This window comes from Leptosomus discolor, chromosome 1 (genome assembly GCF_034619465.1).
Source record: "Leptosomus discolor isolate bLepDis1 chromosome 1, bLepDis1.hap2, whole genome shotgun sequence".
Taxonomy (NCBI): domain Eukaryota; kingdom Metazoa; phylum Chordata; class Aves; order Leptosomiformes; family Leptosomidae; genus Leptosomus; species Leptosomus discolor.
This window is the reverse complement of record NC_141391.1, coordinates 195,961,327-195,979,094: the sequence shown is the minus strand read 5'-3', so window position 1 is coordinate 195,979,094 and position 17,768 is coordinate 195,961,327. Positions and strand designations below refer to the sequence as shown.

The 17,768-nt window shown below is 37.9% G+C and overlaps 1 protein-coding gene across 2 annotated transcripts; it reads left to right on the top strand.

The window, feature by feature from the left end:
* The first annotated feature begins 523 nt into the window (after window positions 1–523).
* ZNF800 (zinc finger protein 800) lies at window positions 524–13,045 on the top strand. 2 transcript variants are annotated; one of them, XM_086473526.1, is made up of 4 exons: window positions 524–584; window positions 2,825–2,920; window positions 8,191–8,334; window positions 11,280–13,045. In XM_086473526.1, exons 1-4 carry the CDS (start codon window positions 524–526, stop codon window positions 13,043–13,045), a joined length of 2,067 nt encoding a protein of 688 aa, XP_086329652.1. The 2 variants fall into 2 exon arrangements, with proteins under 2 accessions (XP_086329652.1, XP_086329658.1); XM_086473532.1 differs by lacking the exon at window positions 2,825–2,920.
* Window positions 13,046–17,768: the final 4,723 nt, after the last annotated feature.

The window sequence follows — 17,768 nt, the reverse complement described above, 5'->3', positions numbered from 1 at the left end:
CGGCGGGGCTGCGGGAGGAGGGCTGGGAGGTGGGGACGGAGCGCGGCGGGAGAGCGGCGCGGCGGGAGCCGCCCGCTGAGGGGGCGCGGGGCCGGGCGGCTGGGCTGGGCTGGGCTGGGCGGGGGGGACGGCGGCTGGGCTGGCGGCGGCCGGGGGCTCGTCTCCGCCGGCCGAGGCGCAGGTGGCGGTGGGGCGGGCGCGCGTGGCCGAGGCGAGCCGAGCCGGGCCGGGCCGCGCTGCGCTGAGTGGCGGGGCGCGGGCGGGAGGGAGCGGAGCGGCCGGGCTCGCCGCGGCGGCCGTTGCAGAGGGCGTTGTGAGACCTGCTGTAAACAATGGAAACTTTCTCCTGCGCGAAGGGTGCCGCTGCCTCCTGGCCTGCTCCGGCGGTGCCGTTGTAGGAAGTGGGCGTGCGAGGTTAGCGCCGTGCTGAGCCGCCTGCGCTTCGGGAGTGACAGTTAATTTGCTTATTTTGGCAGAAACGAGCTGCTGGATGTAGAAGGAAAGCAGGTCGTGCGCACGCAAAATGCCTTTAAGGGACAAGTGTTGTCAGACTGACCACCATCACCATGGATGCTGCGAACCAGGTACAGTGGTGTGTGAGGCTTTGGCTGTTTTACTTATCTCCTTCGTTAAAAGGCTGCGGAAACTGTTGTGATGTTGCAAATGTGCATCGTTAGTGACAGTTCTGGCTATAAAAAGTTTCTGAATTTTGTTTGGAAATGTTTTTTCTTTTCATATACTTGAACTGTCATGTTAAAATTATTTCAGGAAGATAATTTCTCAGTTCCTGCAGGATGTGCAGTAATCCCCAAGCCACCACTCGGGCATCGTATGCAGTGAGCAGTGGAAGGCAAGAAGTTGTGTAAAACAACTGGTCTTTTTGTTTCCAAAGAGTGTAATATTCTGAATTTTTTGTAAAATGATATTTCTGGCAATCTCTTGCATTCACTGTTTATGTTTTTACGTTTTTGCTGGTAAACTCTGGTGGACTTGAAGACCTTATTCTCAGAGGAGGAAAAAAAACCCCACAAGTCCTGAAACGGCTGGCTGGCTGCATTCCACTGCTGTGTGACATGGAAGGTGCCATCAGTGGAAAGTACAATGAATACTTTGAAAGTTCAGCCAACTTGCTAGGTTTTTTTTTTTTGTTGTTCTGTCTGGTGTTATAGTTGGTAGCCTAAAAGGAAATGTGGTTTCTTTCTTGTTGCCTTGTTGTAGAGTTTGTTATTTGGATCTTTTCACTTATGTTTTGAAAAGAAAGGTGTCAGTTTGGGGAATTAACAGTTGAAAGTGTGAGCATGGTAGCTTTGATAATTAAATGTAATTTGAGAGTAGGTATTGTTCAACTAGTAGAATCATTTCTTTGTGTTTAAGATTAAATGGTTTTGAGTTGTTTTAATGCTTTCAAAAACCTAAAATAGTTTTCTTGCCTTGCAAGTAGCAGTGATGTATTATGTTTGCGTCACATATGTCACTCCTCTTGGTGTTGGTGGGTGTTGCACATGCATATTAGAGGCAGTATACAAACCAAAATGTACTATTTTGAAGAACAGGGAGTAGGCTAGTAGAGTACAATATGTCATTGTGTTAGAGATCCCCGAATGATGAGCTGATTTGTAATGGTTGTTATGTGTTCGTGTATATAATAGTATATTATGGGGCCAGCATAGCTGGGTGGGGTGTTCGTTCTATCCTTCTTTTCTTAGACTGCTTTTCTTTCTGATGTTCTTTTCAACCTGATTTTATTTATAACCTTAGATCTTTTAGAACAACTTTCCTGTCAACTTGTGTTTAATCTGTTTGCACTTAATGTCTCTGAATAGTTTTATACTCTACTGCTCTTTATCAAAAATAAATTTCTTAGAGATGCTCAGTGCTTCATTTAAAAATGGAACCCTTACAATGGGGTTAAAAATCAAACCGAATGGGTAAGGTAGGAGACTATTTATGAAGTACAAAGCTAGTTAATTTTGACAATAAGAAATTAAAAAGAAGACCTAACTCAGGATTTTGGAAACACAAGCTTGAATAAGTGCTCTTACTCATTTAAATTTGGTTCTCCCTCTGGGCAAAGCTTAGTTGCTGTATGCATATACAGCAATGGAATGCTATTAATTTTCGTATGCATAAATGCTGCATATTGGAATGACTAATGATCATCCTGATCAATAAATGTTTTAGTTTCAATAGGTTTTACAAAGATTGTGATGTGGAATGAAGCTTCAGAAATAAGGTATTACTTCAGCAGTTTGCTTGAACAAGAAGCATTCCTTGAATGTGGTTTTGTTGGTTAAAAATATTATAATAGCTATTTTTGGTGGATACTATGTAGTTACGCTTGTGGTTTTTTCTGATCATTGCTACTTTAAATTTGGATTCAGTGCTTAGGTGTGTACTGACAGCATTGAAATCGCATAGTACACTGTGAAGTACAGTATTTGGTAATGCTTTTTTGCACATCTGTTTCAGTTTTAACGATGGGAATCAAGTAGATTTTTCTGGGGAATTGCTTTATTTGGTGGAAATTTCTAGTGCGTTAATTTGGTTTTATATTTATATGTTTCTGTGTTTGATATATATGTAGCTTTGAATTCACATTTTATTTAAATAGTCAAAATGTCAGGAAACTGTCCGAAGGTGTCATGGCTGGAAAATTCAGTATTGACTTTTTAACTCAATGTAGATGAAAATTTTTGAGTAAGGAAACTTTTACTGTAGTGCTGGCCTTTCTTTTTAGCTAGTTGAGTATGTGCAGAAAATCCATAATTTAATAAAAATCACCTGAGTGTTCTCTAATGGCTTATTATTTTTTTATATATTTCAGTGCATGTGTTGGAACCTGGTGATCCTCCACTGTTACAGCAGCCTCTGCAAACATCAAAGTCCGGTATTCAACAAATCATTGAGTGTTTTCGATCAGGTATGAAACTATGCCTGACTCTTAAGATGTTCATTACCTTGTTGAAAGAGTTATGTGTGTTTAGTGTATTAAAATAACCAACACCTGATTTTCTACATATTTGCCAACTATTTGTTGGTTTTAGGAATTAAGTGCAATTCCTTTTAATAATAAGGGTTTTCATATAAAGTAGTGAAGATACATACAGCTCCCGCTGTATAGTTATCTTTCAGAAAAATTAGTGTGTTGTTCTGCTTTGTGGCATTCCTCCTCCTGTTATTAATAAGCTTATCCTAAAGCTGCTGAGATGAAGAGAAAATTTAGTGTTTACCTTGAACTTTTTAGAATTGCTTTATCATGTTACATTTAAGGTGTTCCTTGATTGCTTTTGGGAGTTGGAATACATAGCAATGAACCTAAGAATAACAACTGAGTCTTTGGGTGAGCGTGCCAGAGATGATTGGAACCTTTAATGTTTTCTCGCTGTTTCTATGCTTCTGATACATCAAGTCAAACATTTTGTTTTCACAACTCTTGGTGCATGAACACAGCCGTTATTACAAAAATTAAAGCAGTGTCTTTAATGCTACTATCTATATGTTTCTAGATTTTTTCCACATAGATCTGTTACATATACATGAAATATTTAATGTATAAATTATCACTGCTATGTAATGGGATGCATGTCTGGGCTGTGTCTTGTAAAAAGGGCACAATATTTAAGTTCTTCACTAGCATTTCAAGAAATAAATACAAGAAAAACTGGATGTGAAAGTCGGCATTAGTAACCTTTTTTAGTTTGGTTGAGGTTGCCTAAGGCCTCAGATACGCATGACATGGCTTCTTTCACTTGAAGCAGATTAATGGAATCTCTACTAGTAATAGCATGAACTAGTTGCAAGTACTCTGTCGCTGGGCTATTTGCAGGCTGTCTTCACTGGCAGGTGTTAAATTGATAGCTTACCTTGACATCTTCAGTCATCTGCATGAGGGAAGTTGGACAGAAGGCAAAACAACTTAGACCAACATTTTACTGGTTGGTTTTGAACAAGCAGCGTTTCATTATGGAAAGAAACTATTTTGATGCTTGTGGTAAAGAATCCTAGAATCATTTAGGTTGGAAAAGACCCATTGAGTCCAACCATTAAACTAACACTTGCCAAGTCCACTACTAAAACCATGTCATTAAGTGCCTCATCTGCATGTCTTTTAAATACCTCCAGTGATGGTGACTCCATGACTTTCCTGGGCAGCCTGTTCCTGTGCTTGACAACCCCTTCAGTGAAGAAATTTTTCCTAAGGTCCAATCTGAACCTCCACTGGTGCAACTTGAGGCCGTTTCCTCTTGTCCTATCACTTGTTACTTGGGAGAAGAGACCGACACTGACTTTACTGTAATCTCCTTTCAGGTAGTTGTAGAGAGCGATAAGGTTTCCCCTCAGCCTCCTCTTCTGCAGACTAAACAACCCCAGTTCCCTCAGACGCTCCTCATAAGATTTGTGCTGTAGACCCTTCACCAGCTTCATTGCCCTTCTCTGGACACACTCCAGCGCCTCAATGTGTTCCTTATAGTGAGGGAACCAAAACTGCACACAGTGTTCAAGGTGCGGCGTCACCCATGCCGAGTATGTGTCAAGGGGCACAATCACTTCCCAACTCCTGCTGGCCACGCTATTGGTGATACAGGCCAGGATGCTGTTGGCCTTCTTGGCCACCTGGACACACTGCTGGCTCATGTCCAGCCGGCTGTCAATCAACATCCCCAGGTCCTTTTCCACCAGGCAGCTTTCTAGCTACTCATCCCCAAGCCTGTAGCGCTGCATGGGGTTGTTTTGACCCAAGTGCAGGACCTGGCACTTGACTTTGTTGAACCTCATAGCACTGGCCTTAGCCCATCGATCCAGCCTGTCCAGATCCCTCTGCAGAACCTTCCTACCGTTGAGCAGGTCAACACTCCCACCCAATTTGGTGTCATCTGCAGACTTACTGAGGGTGCACTTGATCTCCTCATCCAGATCATTGATAAAGATATTAAACAGAACTGGCCTCACTACTGAGCCCTGGGGAACACCACTTGTGACCGGCTGCCAACGGGATTGAACTCCATTCACCACCACTCTTTGGGCCTGGCCATCCAGCCGTTTTTTTCCCCAGGAAAAAGTACTCCTGTCCAAGCCATGAGCAGTCAGTTTCTCCAGGAGAATGCTGTGGGAAACAGTGTCAAAGGCTTTACTAAAGTCTAGGTAGACAACATCCACAGCCTCTCCCTTGTCCACCAAGTGGGTCACTTTGCCATAGAAGGAGATCAGGTTGGTCAAGCAGGACCTGCCTTTCATGCTGACTGGGCCTGATCGCCTGCTTGTCCTGCATGTGCTGCATGATGGCACTCAAGATTATCTGCTCTACAACCTTCCCTGGTACCAAGGTCAGACTGACAGGTGTGTAGTTCCCTGGATCCTCCTTCAGGCCCTCCTTGTAGATGGGTGTCATATTTTCTAACCTCCAGTCCACTGGGACCTCCCTGGTTAGCCAGGACTACTGGTAAATGATGGAAAGTGGCTTGGTGAGCACTTCCGCCAGCTCCCTCAGTACCCTTGGGTGGATCCCATCCAGCCCCATAGACTTGTGTCTGTCTAGGCAGTGCAGCAGGACGCTAACCGTTTCCCGTTGGATTATGGCGGCTTCATTCTTCTCCTCATCCCTCAGAGGGTGGGTGCCTGTAGAACAACTGGTGTTACTATTAAAAGTCTAGGGGAAAGGAGGCATTAAGAAATAGAGTTTAAAGCGAGTGTATTGTCCATAACTATTTAAGTGGTTTTAGCAGAAGCTTCTGTCATCCAAAGCTTTAAGAATAACATGAATTTGAGTCTGAATTTTTTTTCTGAAAATGAAATTGCTTGCTAAAGGCGTAAACTTCGGTATTTCTGCCAGAGAAGTATTTCTAGTGTTCTGTACTGATTTCTTGTGACTATGATGTTATTCTAGTGTCAACATTTACAAATATTAACAGAATTTGACAGTGTCACCTGCCCCAATTACATGTAACTACAAAATAGAGAGGGCTTCAGGATGATGGAGGCAGCTTATGCTGGCAGAAGACCGACTGCTTGTTGCCACAATCTGCAGTTTGTGAAGAATGAGGAGATGATTATTTTTTTCCTCTGTCTGCTGTGTTCACAAAACCAGTGAATGTTTTAAATTTATTTGCAGTTTCTAGAAGTCCCTAAATGTCTACAGTTTAATTCAAAAGGACCAATTATTTTTTACTGCCAGCAGTGAAAAGTTGTATAAGGATGGTTTGAAGCCAGAGTGACTACCACGTCATCTAGTCTGACCTCCAGTATGTCATAAATCCTTTAATCTCACCCAGTAATTCTTAAACCAAATAATTTGGATTGGACAAAAACATTTAAATCCTGAACGGATGGAGACTGAAATATCAGTGTAACAGGAGAGAGAATGAGGGACTTGTGTGTCCCTTGGTTGGGGAATAGTGGAGAATTAGATGACTTTGTTTGTTTGAGGGAGGGGTTTGTGGCTAGGGCATGCCTCAACAGCATGATGTGGTCTATCACCAAATTGGAGGCCTTTTGTTTGAATTACAGTTTGGTAACTTACTGGAATTTTATCTACATGAACCATCTTCAGTTTTGTTCAGCTGGGTTTTTGTTAGTGGTTTTCTTTATATGCAGAAGTTCAAACATTGATTGGTGAGATCCGAGTAAACAACTTACTTTTGGGGGATCTCTGTACAATTTTTGAATTTTGGATTTTCACTAAATCTAAAGATTTGACCAGTAGTCAGTCTGTGAAAAATACAGGTCAGATGAAGGTGAGGTTAGTACTACTTGAAGAAAGAGCAGTGAGAGGGAAAGACAAGAGGCTAGGGCTGTGGCCCAGGAAAGGCATAGGAGGGGACAGAAGCTGGATTGTAGCCTCAGCTGGGCAAGTTTGGGTCCTATTTCTTAGGCAATTGTTGAAGAAAAAGATACCGTGTTTTGTTAAAACTCGGTTAGAGAAAAATCTGTAGTACTACTACTATGCCAAGAAATAAAAAGTTGTCTTGTTAAGGCCCACTTGTATTGAAGAACTATTGGTTGTTATGAAATTATTAATATTTGAAAGAGTTTTGTTTAGGAAATGGTTCTGCAGTGTGACTCTGAGTTTGGCCTTTAAAAGGAATTCTTAAGAGAAGTGTCTGTGATGACAGAATACTTGAACTTCTGTTCCACGTTGAAGAATGTCTTGATGCTGTTTCATGGTTGTCTGATGGTATTTATTCTTGGTCCAGTTTCATTGTATTTTTGCTTGTTGGACTAGTTTTGATTAATTCCATTAGAAGAAAAAAAATCAAGATAGAGACTCTATTAGCTGAATTTGGTTAGCTAGTGTTTCTTTCTAATTTGGAATGGGTAAGTATTCATCATTTAGTAATCCATTGCTAATTGTAGGCATTACGTTCATAATTTGCATGAGATGAAAAATGAAGGAGTGGGTTTGAAGTGTAATTTAAACTCTGAATCCTTTAGTTCCTTAAGCAAGGCAGGAGCTGGAATACATCAACAATCTAGGTCAAACTGTATCTTTTTGGGGTGTTTTTCTTTTGAATATACAATGTATAATAGTCTGGAAAACCTGCATATTTTGTCACACTGTCTATCTTTTAATAGAAAAGTTTCTGACTTAAATTATATGCATTTTCCTTTCAGCAGGCTGAAAATATGTCTACAGTTCTACTTTCTTGCCTAAGCATTAACATCTTGATCTTGGGTCAGATACCTAGATGTAGTTACATTTCTTGACCTATTATTCTCTTTGATTTATTGTATGCTCTATTTTTTTGCCTTGCAGGGTGCTGTTTTTACATGAAATAGCTGTATATGTCTTGTTTTCTTAGCACGGTTGGATAAGCTTAAAGAAAAAATACTGCAGGCTTCTTTAAACGCTCTGGGCGCTTATTCTCTCCTGTTGGGCAATTGTATTGCAGCAACCAGATACTGTAGTATGGGCTCCTTCCTAATGTCAGCTGTTTGTATCATAAATAATTGCGCTTTCCCTATAAACTGTAATGTGCATAATTCTTGATTTTTTTATTCTTTTTTTTTTCAAACTAGTTTTGTTTTCATAGTGAAACTTGGAGCATGTATCATAAATTTACAGTGCAGTGAAGTAGCATGAACACAATACTGTTAGAATTGTCATGTTTTGAAATGTTTCCACTTTCATGGGATGATGTGAATTGAAAGATGAACAGAAAACCTTTCTTAAATGTAATGTTTCTTTTATTACAGGAACTAAGCAACTTAAACATATCTTGTTAAAAGACGTGGACACCATTTTTGAGTGTAAATTGTGCCGGAGTCTCTTCAGAGGATTACCAAATTTAATTACTCATAAGAAGTTTTATTGTCCTCCAAGTCTCCAGATGGATGATAGTAAGTCTTACGAATTGGAATGTTTAATAAAACTATCTGAAGTTGAGAAACTTATCTTTACAAACACATCAGAAACAAAATGCAAAAAAAAGAAGTGGAATTAAATTTCGATAGTAACATATGTAGATCACTTTTATGGTAGCAAAGAAGCTACAGCACTGACTTAATATGCATTAACAACCGAGACCCCTGTCAGTGTCATAATCTGATAGCTAGTTTATACATCCAACCTTTTAGTGAAGAGTGTCACTGTTAACACTTTCTATTCCTTCTTCCCCTTTTTCTTTCCTGTCTTTTCCTCTTTACTGCGAAAAATACTGAAAAGTACGCCGAAGGACTGGGAAATTAATCTAGAAGAGTGTGGATCTAACAAGGCTTTTAAGTTTTAGATCAGCATAGCTTTGATGGACTGTAAAGTGGCTTGGAACAGTAGCCATAATTTTGTCCTTTACTTGGGAAGCACTCAGTGTCACGGACGCAGCCTTCAGTCTTACTTGTTATAAAACACAGACTAAAAGTTCACCCTTTTCTTTAAGGACCTGTGCTTCAATAATAATCTGTCTTTGCCGCTGTCTCATCTCACCTTACACCGCTTTAAGATATTCTGTGTGATCATGCCTGGCCCACCACCTTTGTTATAGAAATTAAATTTTATTAATAAAAGAAAGTAGCTTTAATGATGAGGAAAAAATAAAGAAATATATTTTTATGGAAAGAGAAATTTATTAAAGTCTCATTCCAGTGATGACTTTTTGTTGATCTGAGTAAAACTGAATAATTTGGAAAGGCGCTAGCATTCAAAAATGTTTTGTAAAGCTTTCTAATCATGTTGATGTCTTGAGTAGATCAACATAGGTGCAATGGCGATTTTTCTTTCCTGATTAATGCCTTCCTGCCTCAATATTTCAAAAATTAGGAATGAACAGGGATTTATGTAGGTGATTCTTTTCTCACTTTGTGTCAGCTAATGTTGTGATGAGAAGGTGAAAAGACTAGTACTGTCACCTTCCTTAAATGAGCGTGCTTGGCCCGTTGCAGAGAGTCACAGAGCTTCTGTGTGATGAGGGATGAGTTGTATTTTCAAAGCAAGGTTAGAAGTCCATCTGACTTAAATGCAAAAGTTTCTAAGCAAAACAAGATTACCCTGAGTAAAGACTTCCCATACAGCTCCTGACATTCTAGCCTTCATTTCAGTGGCTGGTTAGCTTTCGTATTTCACTGTTCACTAAGAGGGGTGTAAATGAAGAGGATAATACAATGTGTTCTGAACAAAATGATATAAATACTTACGTTTTATGTAAAATTGAGTATGATGATTATTGAATAATGTGGGAGTTTTTTTCAGTAAATAAAATTAAAAGGTAGTGAACAAGAAGTAAGAATAAAAGTTCAGCATCCCCATTGTGAAATATGCCGAAGACTATTCCCTGATGACTTTTTTGAGATTTATTCTGTTAGTGTAGTCATTAGGTAATATGGAAAGGTGCTATAAAATAGGAAGAACTTTTTACCTGGGATTAAAATTATATAGGTAGTCCCATTTGAAACTGACTGCAAAAGGTGTTAAAAATTCGGTGTTAAAAGATGGGTTCTGAGCAACAAACCAGCATATTCCTTGCACTGATGCTCTTTCCATGTATTGCTGGCAGGGTGGAAGGAACAACCCTGACTAAGTGTGGGTTTTTAATTAGCTGTTACCAGGAATCACGTCTTCAAATCATTGTGGATAATTTTAAACTGTATGATCTCAGTGCCTTGCCTTTTTGTTGTAGCACCTTGGTGTCTTAGTTATGCCAGTGCAGATGCTTAGCATGTCATGCTGGGAACTAGATCACTGAACTAATTTGGCATTTTAAAACAGGATATTACTGAGGCCTGTAAAATCATGAATAACAGGAAGGTAAATAGAAGCAATCGTTTGTTTTTCTTTTTTTTTCATAATACGAAAACTGTGGGGTATCCAGCAAAATCACCAGCCAATACAATTATCAGTATTTCTGGTAAAACAAACAAAAAAACACTGCTTAACATTGTGGTAGTCAAGAATATAAATGCTTCAAAAGCATTTGAGTAGACATTTTGGAAAATAGCTGTATTAAAACAGCACTTTAAAGGCATACTTCAGTTTGAGAAGTTTACTGGCGTCAGACAAACAAGGAAAACTCCTGTATCCTTTTTTCTTGCTTTTCAAGTCTGCTCCAACTCCTTATCAGGGCAGAACACAGGATGAACCTTTGGTGAACCTCAGTGAAAGTATTCTTTCTTAAAATATCTTTTATTGGTTTGTTAAATTAGTACAATTTCCCCCCCTGCTGAATAAGGCAAGATTTTTCTGTCCTTAACATTTACTGTCTTACTGTATCACTGAGCCTAATTACTTCTTTGGTGTTGCTAAAAGCTTTCACTGTCCCAGAAGTTAAGTTCTCTCTTACCTACTTCTGTTTCATGCAGTGCTCAGGTTACACAGAAGTTTCATTCTTTCTTCAGACTGTTCAGAATTCACAGAGAAGAGCTTATGTCCAGAATTAGATTCCTTTATTGAGAATGTCCATTTCCAGCAGTAGGAAAATCAGTTTCTAATGATACTTCAGGCTTAGTTGCACATCTGGAGAGCAAGCTCAGTTGTATGATGTTAGTTTTGCAGTTGATAAAAGAGATTTTTTTAAAGATCAGTTTAATTCCAGGCAAACTAATTTTTGGTTTAGGTGGCTTTCATATTTAGCACCCTAGAAGAGGTACTTCCAATATTGGCTTTTAATAAGAAAGTAACATGCACTGATGTGATAAGGATTACTCAAAGCCTGTAAGTGTAAATGGTCAGAAAAATAATACAGGATTTGTGCGGATTTGGTGACCAAATTGACAGAGTGGTTAAAAGATACTTTGAAATGTAAACAATTTGAAATTACCAAATCATTAAAAAATACCTTTGCCTCTTTTCACAGACCTCCCAGATGTAAATGATAAACAGAGCCAAGCCATAAATGACCTCCTGGAAGCAATCTATCCAAGGGTAGATAAGCAAGAATACGTAATTAAATTGGAACCTATAGAAACTAATCAGAATGCTGTATTTCAGTATGTATCAAGGACTGATAGCCCAGATGAGAACATAGAAAGTAGTAGTACCCCTGATCAAGCTCCAGTACAGATACAGGAACCCAGCACTGAGCAACCCAAGACTGTTTCAGCTCCAGCCCCAGTCCCAGCTGGGGAGACTGTAGAATTACCTCCTGCTGATCCTGTTACAAACAAGGTGATACCTACTCCTGAAGAACAGCCTCCAGCAGTAAATCCTGAGTTGGACTCTCTGGATAATTCCGATTGTGGCCACCAGTTGATATGTTGCCTTTGTAGGAAAGAATTTCATTCCAGACGCAGTGTGCGCCGGCACATTCGAAAAGTGCACAAAAAAAAGATGGAAGAGCTAAAGAAGTACATAGAAACAAAAAAGAAACCAAATCAGTGCTCCACGAAAGGACGAAATAAGAATGTTCTTGTAACATTAGGTAGAAGTTGTCCTGTATGTTATAAATCATTCGCTACAAAAGCCAACGTAAGGAGGCATTTTGATGAAGTTCATAGAGGATTAAGAAGGGATTCCATTACTCCTGATATAGCTACAAAGCCTGGGCAACCTTTGTTCTTGGATACAGTTTCTGCTAAAAAATCTTTTAAGACCCGAAAACAAAAGTCGTCTTCAAAGGCTGAATACAATTTAACTGCATGCAAATGCCTTCTGTGCAAGAGAAAATATAGTTCACAAATAATGCTGAAAAGGCACATGCAAATTGTTCACAAGATAACTCTTTCTGGAAAGAACTCTAAAAGAGAGAAAGGACCCAACAATACTGCCAATGGCACAGAAATAAAAGTAAAAGTTGAACCAGCAGATTCTGTAGAACCTTCACCCCCTTCCATTGCCCTTTCTCCACAGAGTGAATTAAAGGGAGCAAATCATTCAAATGAGAAAAAGAGCACACCGTCAGCACAGAAAAATAAAGTTAAACAGGACCCTGAAAACCCTAAATCAACTTCTAAATCAAGCACTAAATCAACCTGTAAATCAACCGCTAAATCAACCTCTAAATCAACCAATGCATCTGCTGCAGGTGGCCAGCAAAAAACCAGGAAGCCAAAACTTTCAGCTGGCTTTGACTTCAAGCAGCTTTACTGTAAACTCTGTAAACGCCAATTTACTTCTAAACAAAACTTGACAAAACACATTGAGTTACACACAGATGGGAATAACATTTATGTTAAATACTACAGGTGTCCACTCTGCTCTTACGAAACGCGTCGCAAGCGTGATGTGATAAGGCATATAACTGTAGTTCATAAAAAGTCACCACGCTACCTTGGGAAAATAACTGCAAGTTTAGAAATTAGAGCAATAAAAAAGCCAATTGATCTTGTTCTAAATAAGGTGACAAAAAGAGGCCCTCAGAGGGATGAAACGAAACAGATTGGTTCAAGACAGGATGTCACCTCTAATTCTCCCAATAAAAAGTATGAAGGAGCTGATGTTGGCATTGAAGTAAAAGTAACAAAAAACTTTTCTCTGCACCGATGCAATAAATGTGGGAAAGCATTTGCCAGAAAAGCTTTTCTAGAACATCATAAGAAAACCCACAAAGCAAATGTATCTCATTCACCTGAAGAAAATAAAACCAAAGGCAGAAGTACAAGATCTAAAGCTGTTGTCTGGTGAGGAAAAAGAAAAAAGTATTTTGTCTTTTTTTTTTTTTTTTTTAAAAAAAAAAACCCAACAAAACAAACCCACTGCCTTTCTTTCGCTGTTGTTGATTTATTGCTGAAAACATACTTTTCCATAGTTTTATGGTTTAGCAGCTTAAATACTAAGGTAGATGTCAAATTTGTTTCTTAAATTTTGTTTTTAGTGTTTTGGAAAAGAGTTAATTTCTAAGTTTGTCATTGTAGGAAGTTGGAATAGAGCATAGAGTAAACTGTACTGAGTCAACTCTTTAAATTGTCTTAAGGCGTCTATTGTAATCAAGCTAATATATGTACATTTCTAAAATAGTAATTTTTAAAAATTAACAATATGTTTGTTTGGTTTGAATAACTTAACATGTTAATTAACTTCTCTGTGACCCAGTTGAGGAAGCACTAAAGGTACTACGGTAAAAGCTGTTGTCAGAAAAAATCTCTATGGCCTTATTGGAATGATAACTTGTGCATTTATTTTTACTTTTAAAAAAATTTTAATACGTATTGCCTATGCCCTGCCAAGAAAAGGACATAGAACAGTTTTTTGGAATGGAATTTGGATGCTTAATTGCTTTGACTTAAAATCAGTATGAGGTAGGTGCCTACAAACACCTTTGAAATCATCGCATTTAGGATTTGATTCTTTTAATGCTTACTTATATAAACGTGGGTTTGGAGACTTACAGTGATTTACTTTTTTTAAAGTGTTTGAGTCTCATCAGGAATTCTAGTTTTAAGCCTAAATACATGTAGAAGTCTGGCCATGGATTTTCTAAACTTCTGCTTATATGGTACTCTGGAAATTTTTTTACACTTGGAGGGTTTGTATTCATAGTTTCTCAGTTTTGCATAGCCTTCCTGTTAAAGATGGCCTATTTTTATAAAAGGACCTTTTAAAAAAGGAAATAATGTATGTATGCGGTCAGCTTGTATTTCAGAATGATCGACTGATGCCTGAAGGTTGGGGAATTGTACAAAAAATTATAATGAAGAGAAGTAGTAGTGGTACCTGTAAGAGTTTTTAACATCCTTATTCAGAATTATCTTTCTAGCATATTTGGTGAAAAGAAAACCAAGTATATGTGCCTTGTTCTGTATTTCAATTCTGAAATGCGATTTCCTAGGGGCTGATTTGTTTTGAGTTCAGCTTTTGTAGTGAATTGCCACCCAGCTATGTTAAGTTGTACTCTGGTGCTTTTGTGACTTTGTAACAAATCCTGGCTAAGTGGGATGGAGCTTCAAAAATGAACTGAGCTGGACCCTGAATTATGCTGAATTTAAGAGGAGGAGTGACTTCTGCATTTTGATCAAGAATTAAAAATTTAGCCTTATAAATTATTTATGTTGTGTAATTTAAAACAGAATTATATGGGTAAACTCAAAGTATTAATTTATTCCCGTTTCTCCTCAGATAGGTTCAAGTGATGTTCGGAAAGTTTGGAGTTCATTTGAATGAAAAAGACTTTAGTTTGTTGTTGGAACCGCTAATGTCTTGATAATGGTACTATAAGGAGGAAATATTTTCATAAGCTGTTGCTTTCTTACTTGACTAATGACCATTCTGACTGCTTGTAGGACAGTGCCTCCTCCCAAAACACTGAAGTAGTTGAAATGCACATGGGCTTCTAAATTAGCAGTTATCTCTGTGCAGTTGAGGTTTGGCACAGTGTACAATGAACTTTCTGAAATGATAAAGGTACAGAGGCAAGTTAATGAACAGCAGCTTTGGAAGAAGGTGGTTGTTCCTCGTTTAGGAAATCATCTTCAGAGAGCTCATTGTGCATGCTGGTCCTCCCTGGTAGTGCTAACTGATGAACAGCTCTAACTTTTTTGTGATATCCTACTTTGGCAAATGACGTGTTATACACTGTTCTAAATTTATTACAAATGAATGTATAAGAGCAAACAATGTAGTGTGTATTGGCTGAGTTGTACTAATTTTTAGTATTTGCCATAACATCAGTTTGTTCATATTGACTAATTTCCCAGTTCTGGGACATTCTGAATTTCACTGTACTGAAGTTGCTTCAAAGATCTCCATTTTGTTTCCATATATGGTTCATAGGAAAACTTTGTAAACATTAGGAAGTTTACAAGAGTATCCACATTCCTCTATTCTTTAATTTTTTTTAAAAAAAGTTGTACACAAGCACTTTAATGATAGTTGCAGTTTATTTTTTCAGTTTATTTTTTGAAAGATCAACACACTAATGTTAATATGAAGGTAGTGAATATTTGCTGATGTATTATAGACAGACAATCTGTGCACAACCACTTATGATGTTAGCTTGTTTCATTAAATATTAATAAAAAGGGAGGATAGTCTGGGAGAAATTCAAAATATTTTTTTCTCTCAAGATCATGAATGACCACTATAGGTAGCACTTGACCTTGTATAATTTGGAAAATGTTTTAGATACCTTTTTTAACCTTTTAATCAAGATTGTAGTAAAACAGTCATATGCCTACCGTTATGACATTCTTGGCAGATTTTGTGCGTCAGTGGGTTGGGGTTTTTTGTTTTGTTTTGTTTTTTACTTTTTAGAAAATATTTTGTTTAGTGATTTGTGTCAAATTGCTACAATTTGAAAGGTATTGTACATCAGAAGAAATACCATGTTTTTTATATAGGTTCACTCCCTTACTTAGGGAGGTGCCTCATGTTCATATATACTTTTTGTATAAAATATATCTAAAAATGTTGATCACAAGATCAGGAGTGAAAATACTTTTATGGATAGAGAAATATTTGGCCCTGTTAGTGCATTGCACTAAAAATACTGTGAATGGGAACTGGACTGTAGCTGTTGCTCAAAATGTTCTATATTGAATGTACATGCTTTTGTTTGGATAAATGTACTGTATTTGATGGAAAATAAAGCAGACTGGAAATCACTTTTAAGTGTGCATAAACAAAAAGATGTTGTGTTTGTAAACCTGGAATATTGATCGCTCCGCAATTGGAAATTACAATGTTTTTGTAAAGTTTTACTCTTTGATCACTGAAACTAGTTGTTTGTAATATTCTGTTGTAATAAATTTTTTTTTTGTTATTAAAAGTTTGGCACTTGTGGAGTGAACACTTCTCCACACTGATGGTTGACCCTTGCTATATTCTTAGAAAACTGTTGATACTGGCTTTTTGTTCCTCGTAAAGGTATCTCTTCCTTAACTGAGCAAAGCTTGTTTTTATTAGCCTTTTAAAACAAAAAGTGAGTATTAGTATTGAAGGAGATAGGCTATGTGGGTTTTTTAATAAGGAAATAGGGTCACCTAGTTTTGCATTGCAAACAGTGTTGGTGGCCATCTAATGTTACTTCTTTTTTTGTGGTTGGAATGTAAGAAAAGAACTGCTGTAATTGTTGTTTAATCTTTTGTAAAGGAAGACATCAAACTATTTAAGTAAGTGCATTTTAACTCATGTCCCTGAATGCCTGTGGGTTAAGATTAGGGAATTAAAATGCAGGCGTACAGATAGAATAACTGTTCATTTCTCAGCTAATCCTTGTGGTTTTCTGCTCTCTGCTCTGGGTAAGTGAGCAGTCTATGTTTTGAAATATGTGAAGGTGAAATTACTGCTCTTTCAAAGGTAAGCTTTCTTTTGAAGGATCTTCGATTCTGCGTCCATGGAGATAATCAGAGCTGCAAAAGCGTTTTGTTCTACTTGAAGCTTTGGGTAGGATATTTCTTCTTAAAGATGTGGTTTAATAATTTGCAATTGTTCTATTTATTTATTTATTTTTAATATCTTCCCATGAGGTTAAATCTACTGGGTAGGTCTTTTGAAGCACAAGTCGCTTTTTCATTCTGACTTGTGGAATAGCTTTGTTTCCTCTTTTTCCAGTAGTGAAAAAAAATGATTTGATTATGATGGACTTGTTGAATTTAGTGATTTTTTTTTTTTTTTGATCTTTCCACACAACCACGTTGAATGGGAGGAAACAAAAATTTGAAGGGAGAAGAATTGCTAATTACTGCTTTTGATTCACACTACATATTTTTTTGGCAAATTCTGAAAAATTGTAATAAAGCTTTGAATATAGTCAAGATCCACGTGGGCAGTTACCTTTGGGGTTACACATTAATGGTTCTGGATCGTAGTTTTTAATTAAGATGCAGTCTTGCATCATTGATAAGGCACATTGGTTGGGCTTGTTTTGCTTGGATTTGCCAAAGATAAATGTAAATTCTTTAGTTGGCCTTCAGAATTAAGGTTGAGCCTTGTTAAAGGAGATTTTTATTCAGAATGAATGTGAAATACCTTATGGAAAACTTTGAGGATGATCTAAGAATTCTGCATGGAAACCTGTCTGATTTTTTTTTTTTTTTTTTAAATGATATGTGTCTTCTAACACTGAGGCTTTGAGGGGCTAGCTTTAACTGGTGAATTAGCACAAGTGAAATCTTGCATAAACAACAAGTGAAACTCTGTTATTGGAGGCATTAGACTTGCTGAAGTCTAATAAAGTTCTGGCTTCTGTCTCAAAACCACCTTTTCTTTAGTTCATCGTCTCTCAGGTGGGGATGTCTGGTCTTCCTGGTTGTATTTTTTTGTGCTTAATTTTGGAGTGTTTTCTTTTGTGTCTGGAATGTTTGATTCCAGGGCTTGAAGTCCTTGTAGTGTTTGGTCTTCTCAATTTTATAGGAGAATTAAAGAAAACTGTAGCTTAGATAGTTGATGGCCATTACCAATGTTTGTATTT

Bases quoted from the DNA above. Each gene is read 5' to 3' on its own strand.
- ZNF800 (XM_086473526.1), top strand. From the start codon at position 524: ATGCCTTTAAGGGACAAGTGTTGTCAGACTGACCACCATCACCATGGA. The intron at 585-2,824 runs GTACAGTGGTGT...TATATATTTCAG, and splicing joins CCATGGATGCTGCGAACCAG to TGCATGTGTTGGAACCTGGT. The intron at 8,335-11,279 runs GTAAGTCTTACG...CTCTTTTCACAG, and splicing joins AAGTCTCCAGATGGATGATA to ACCTCCCAGATGTAAATGAT.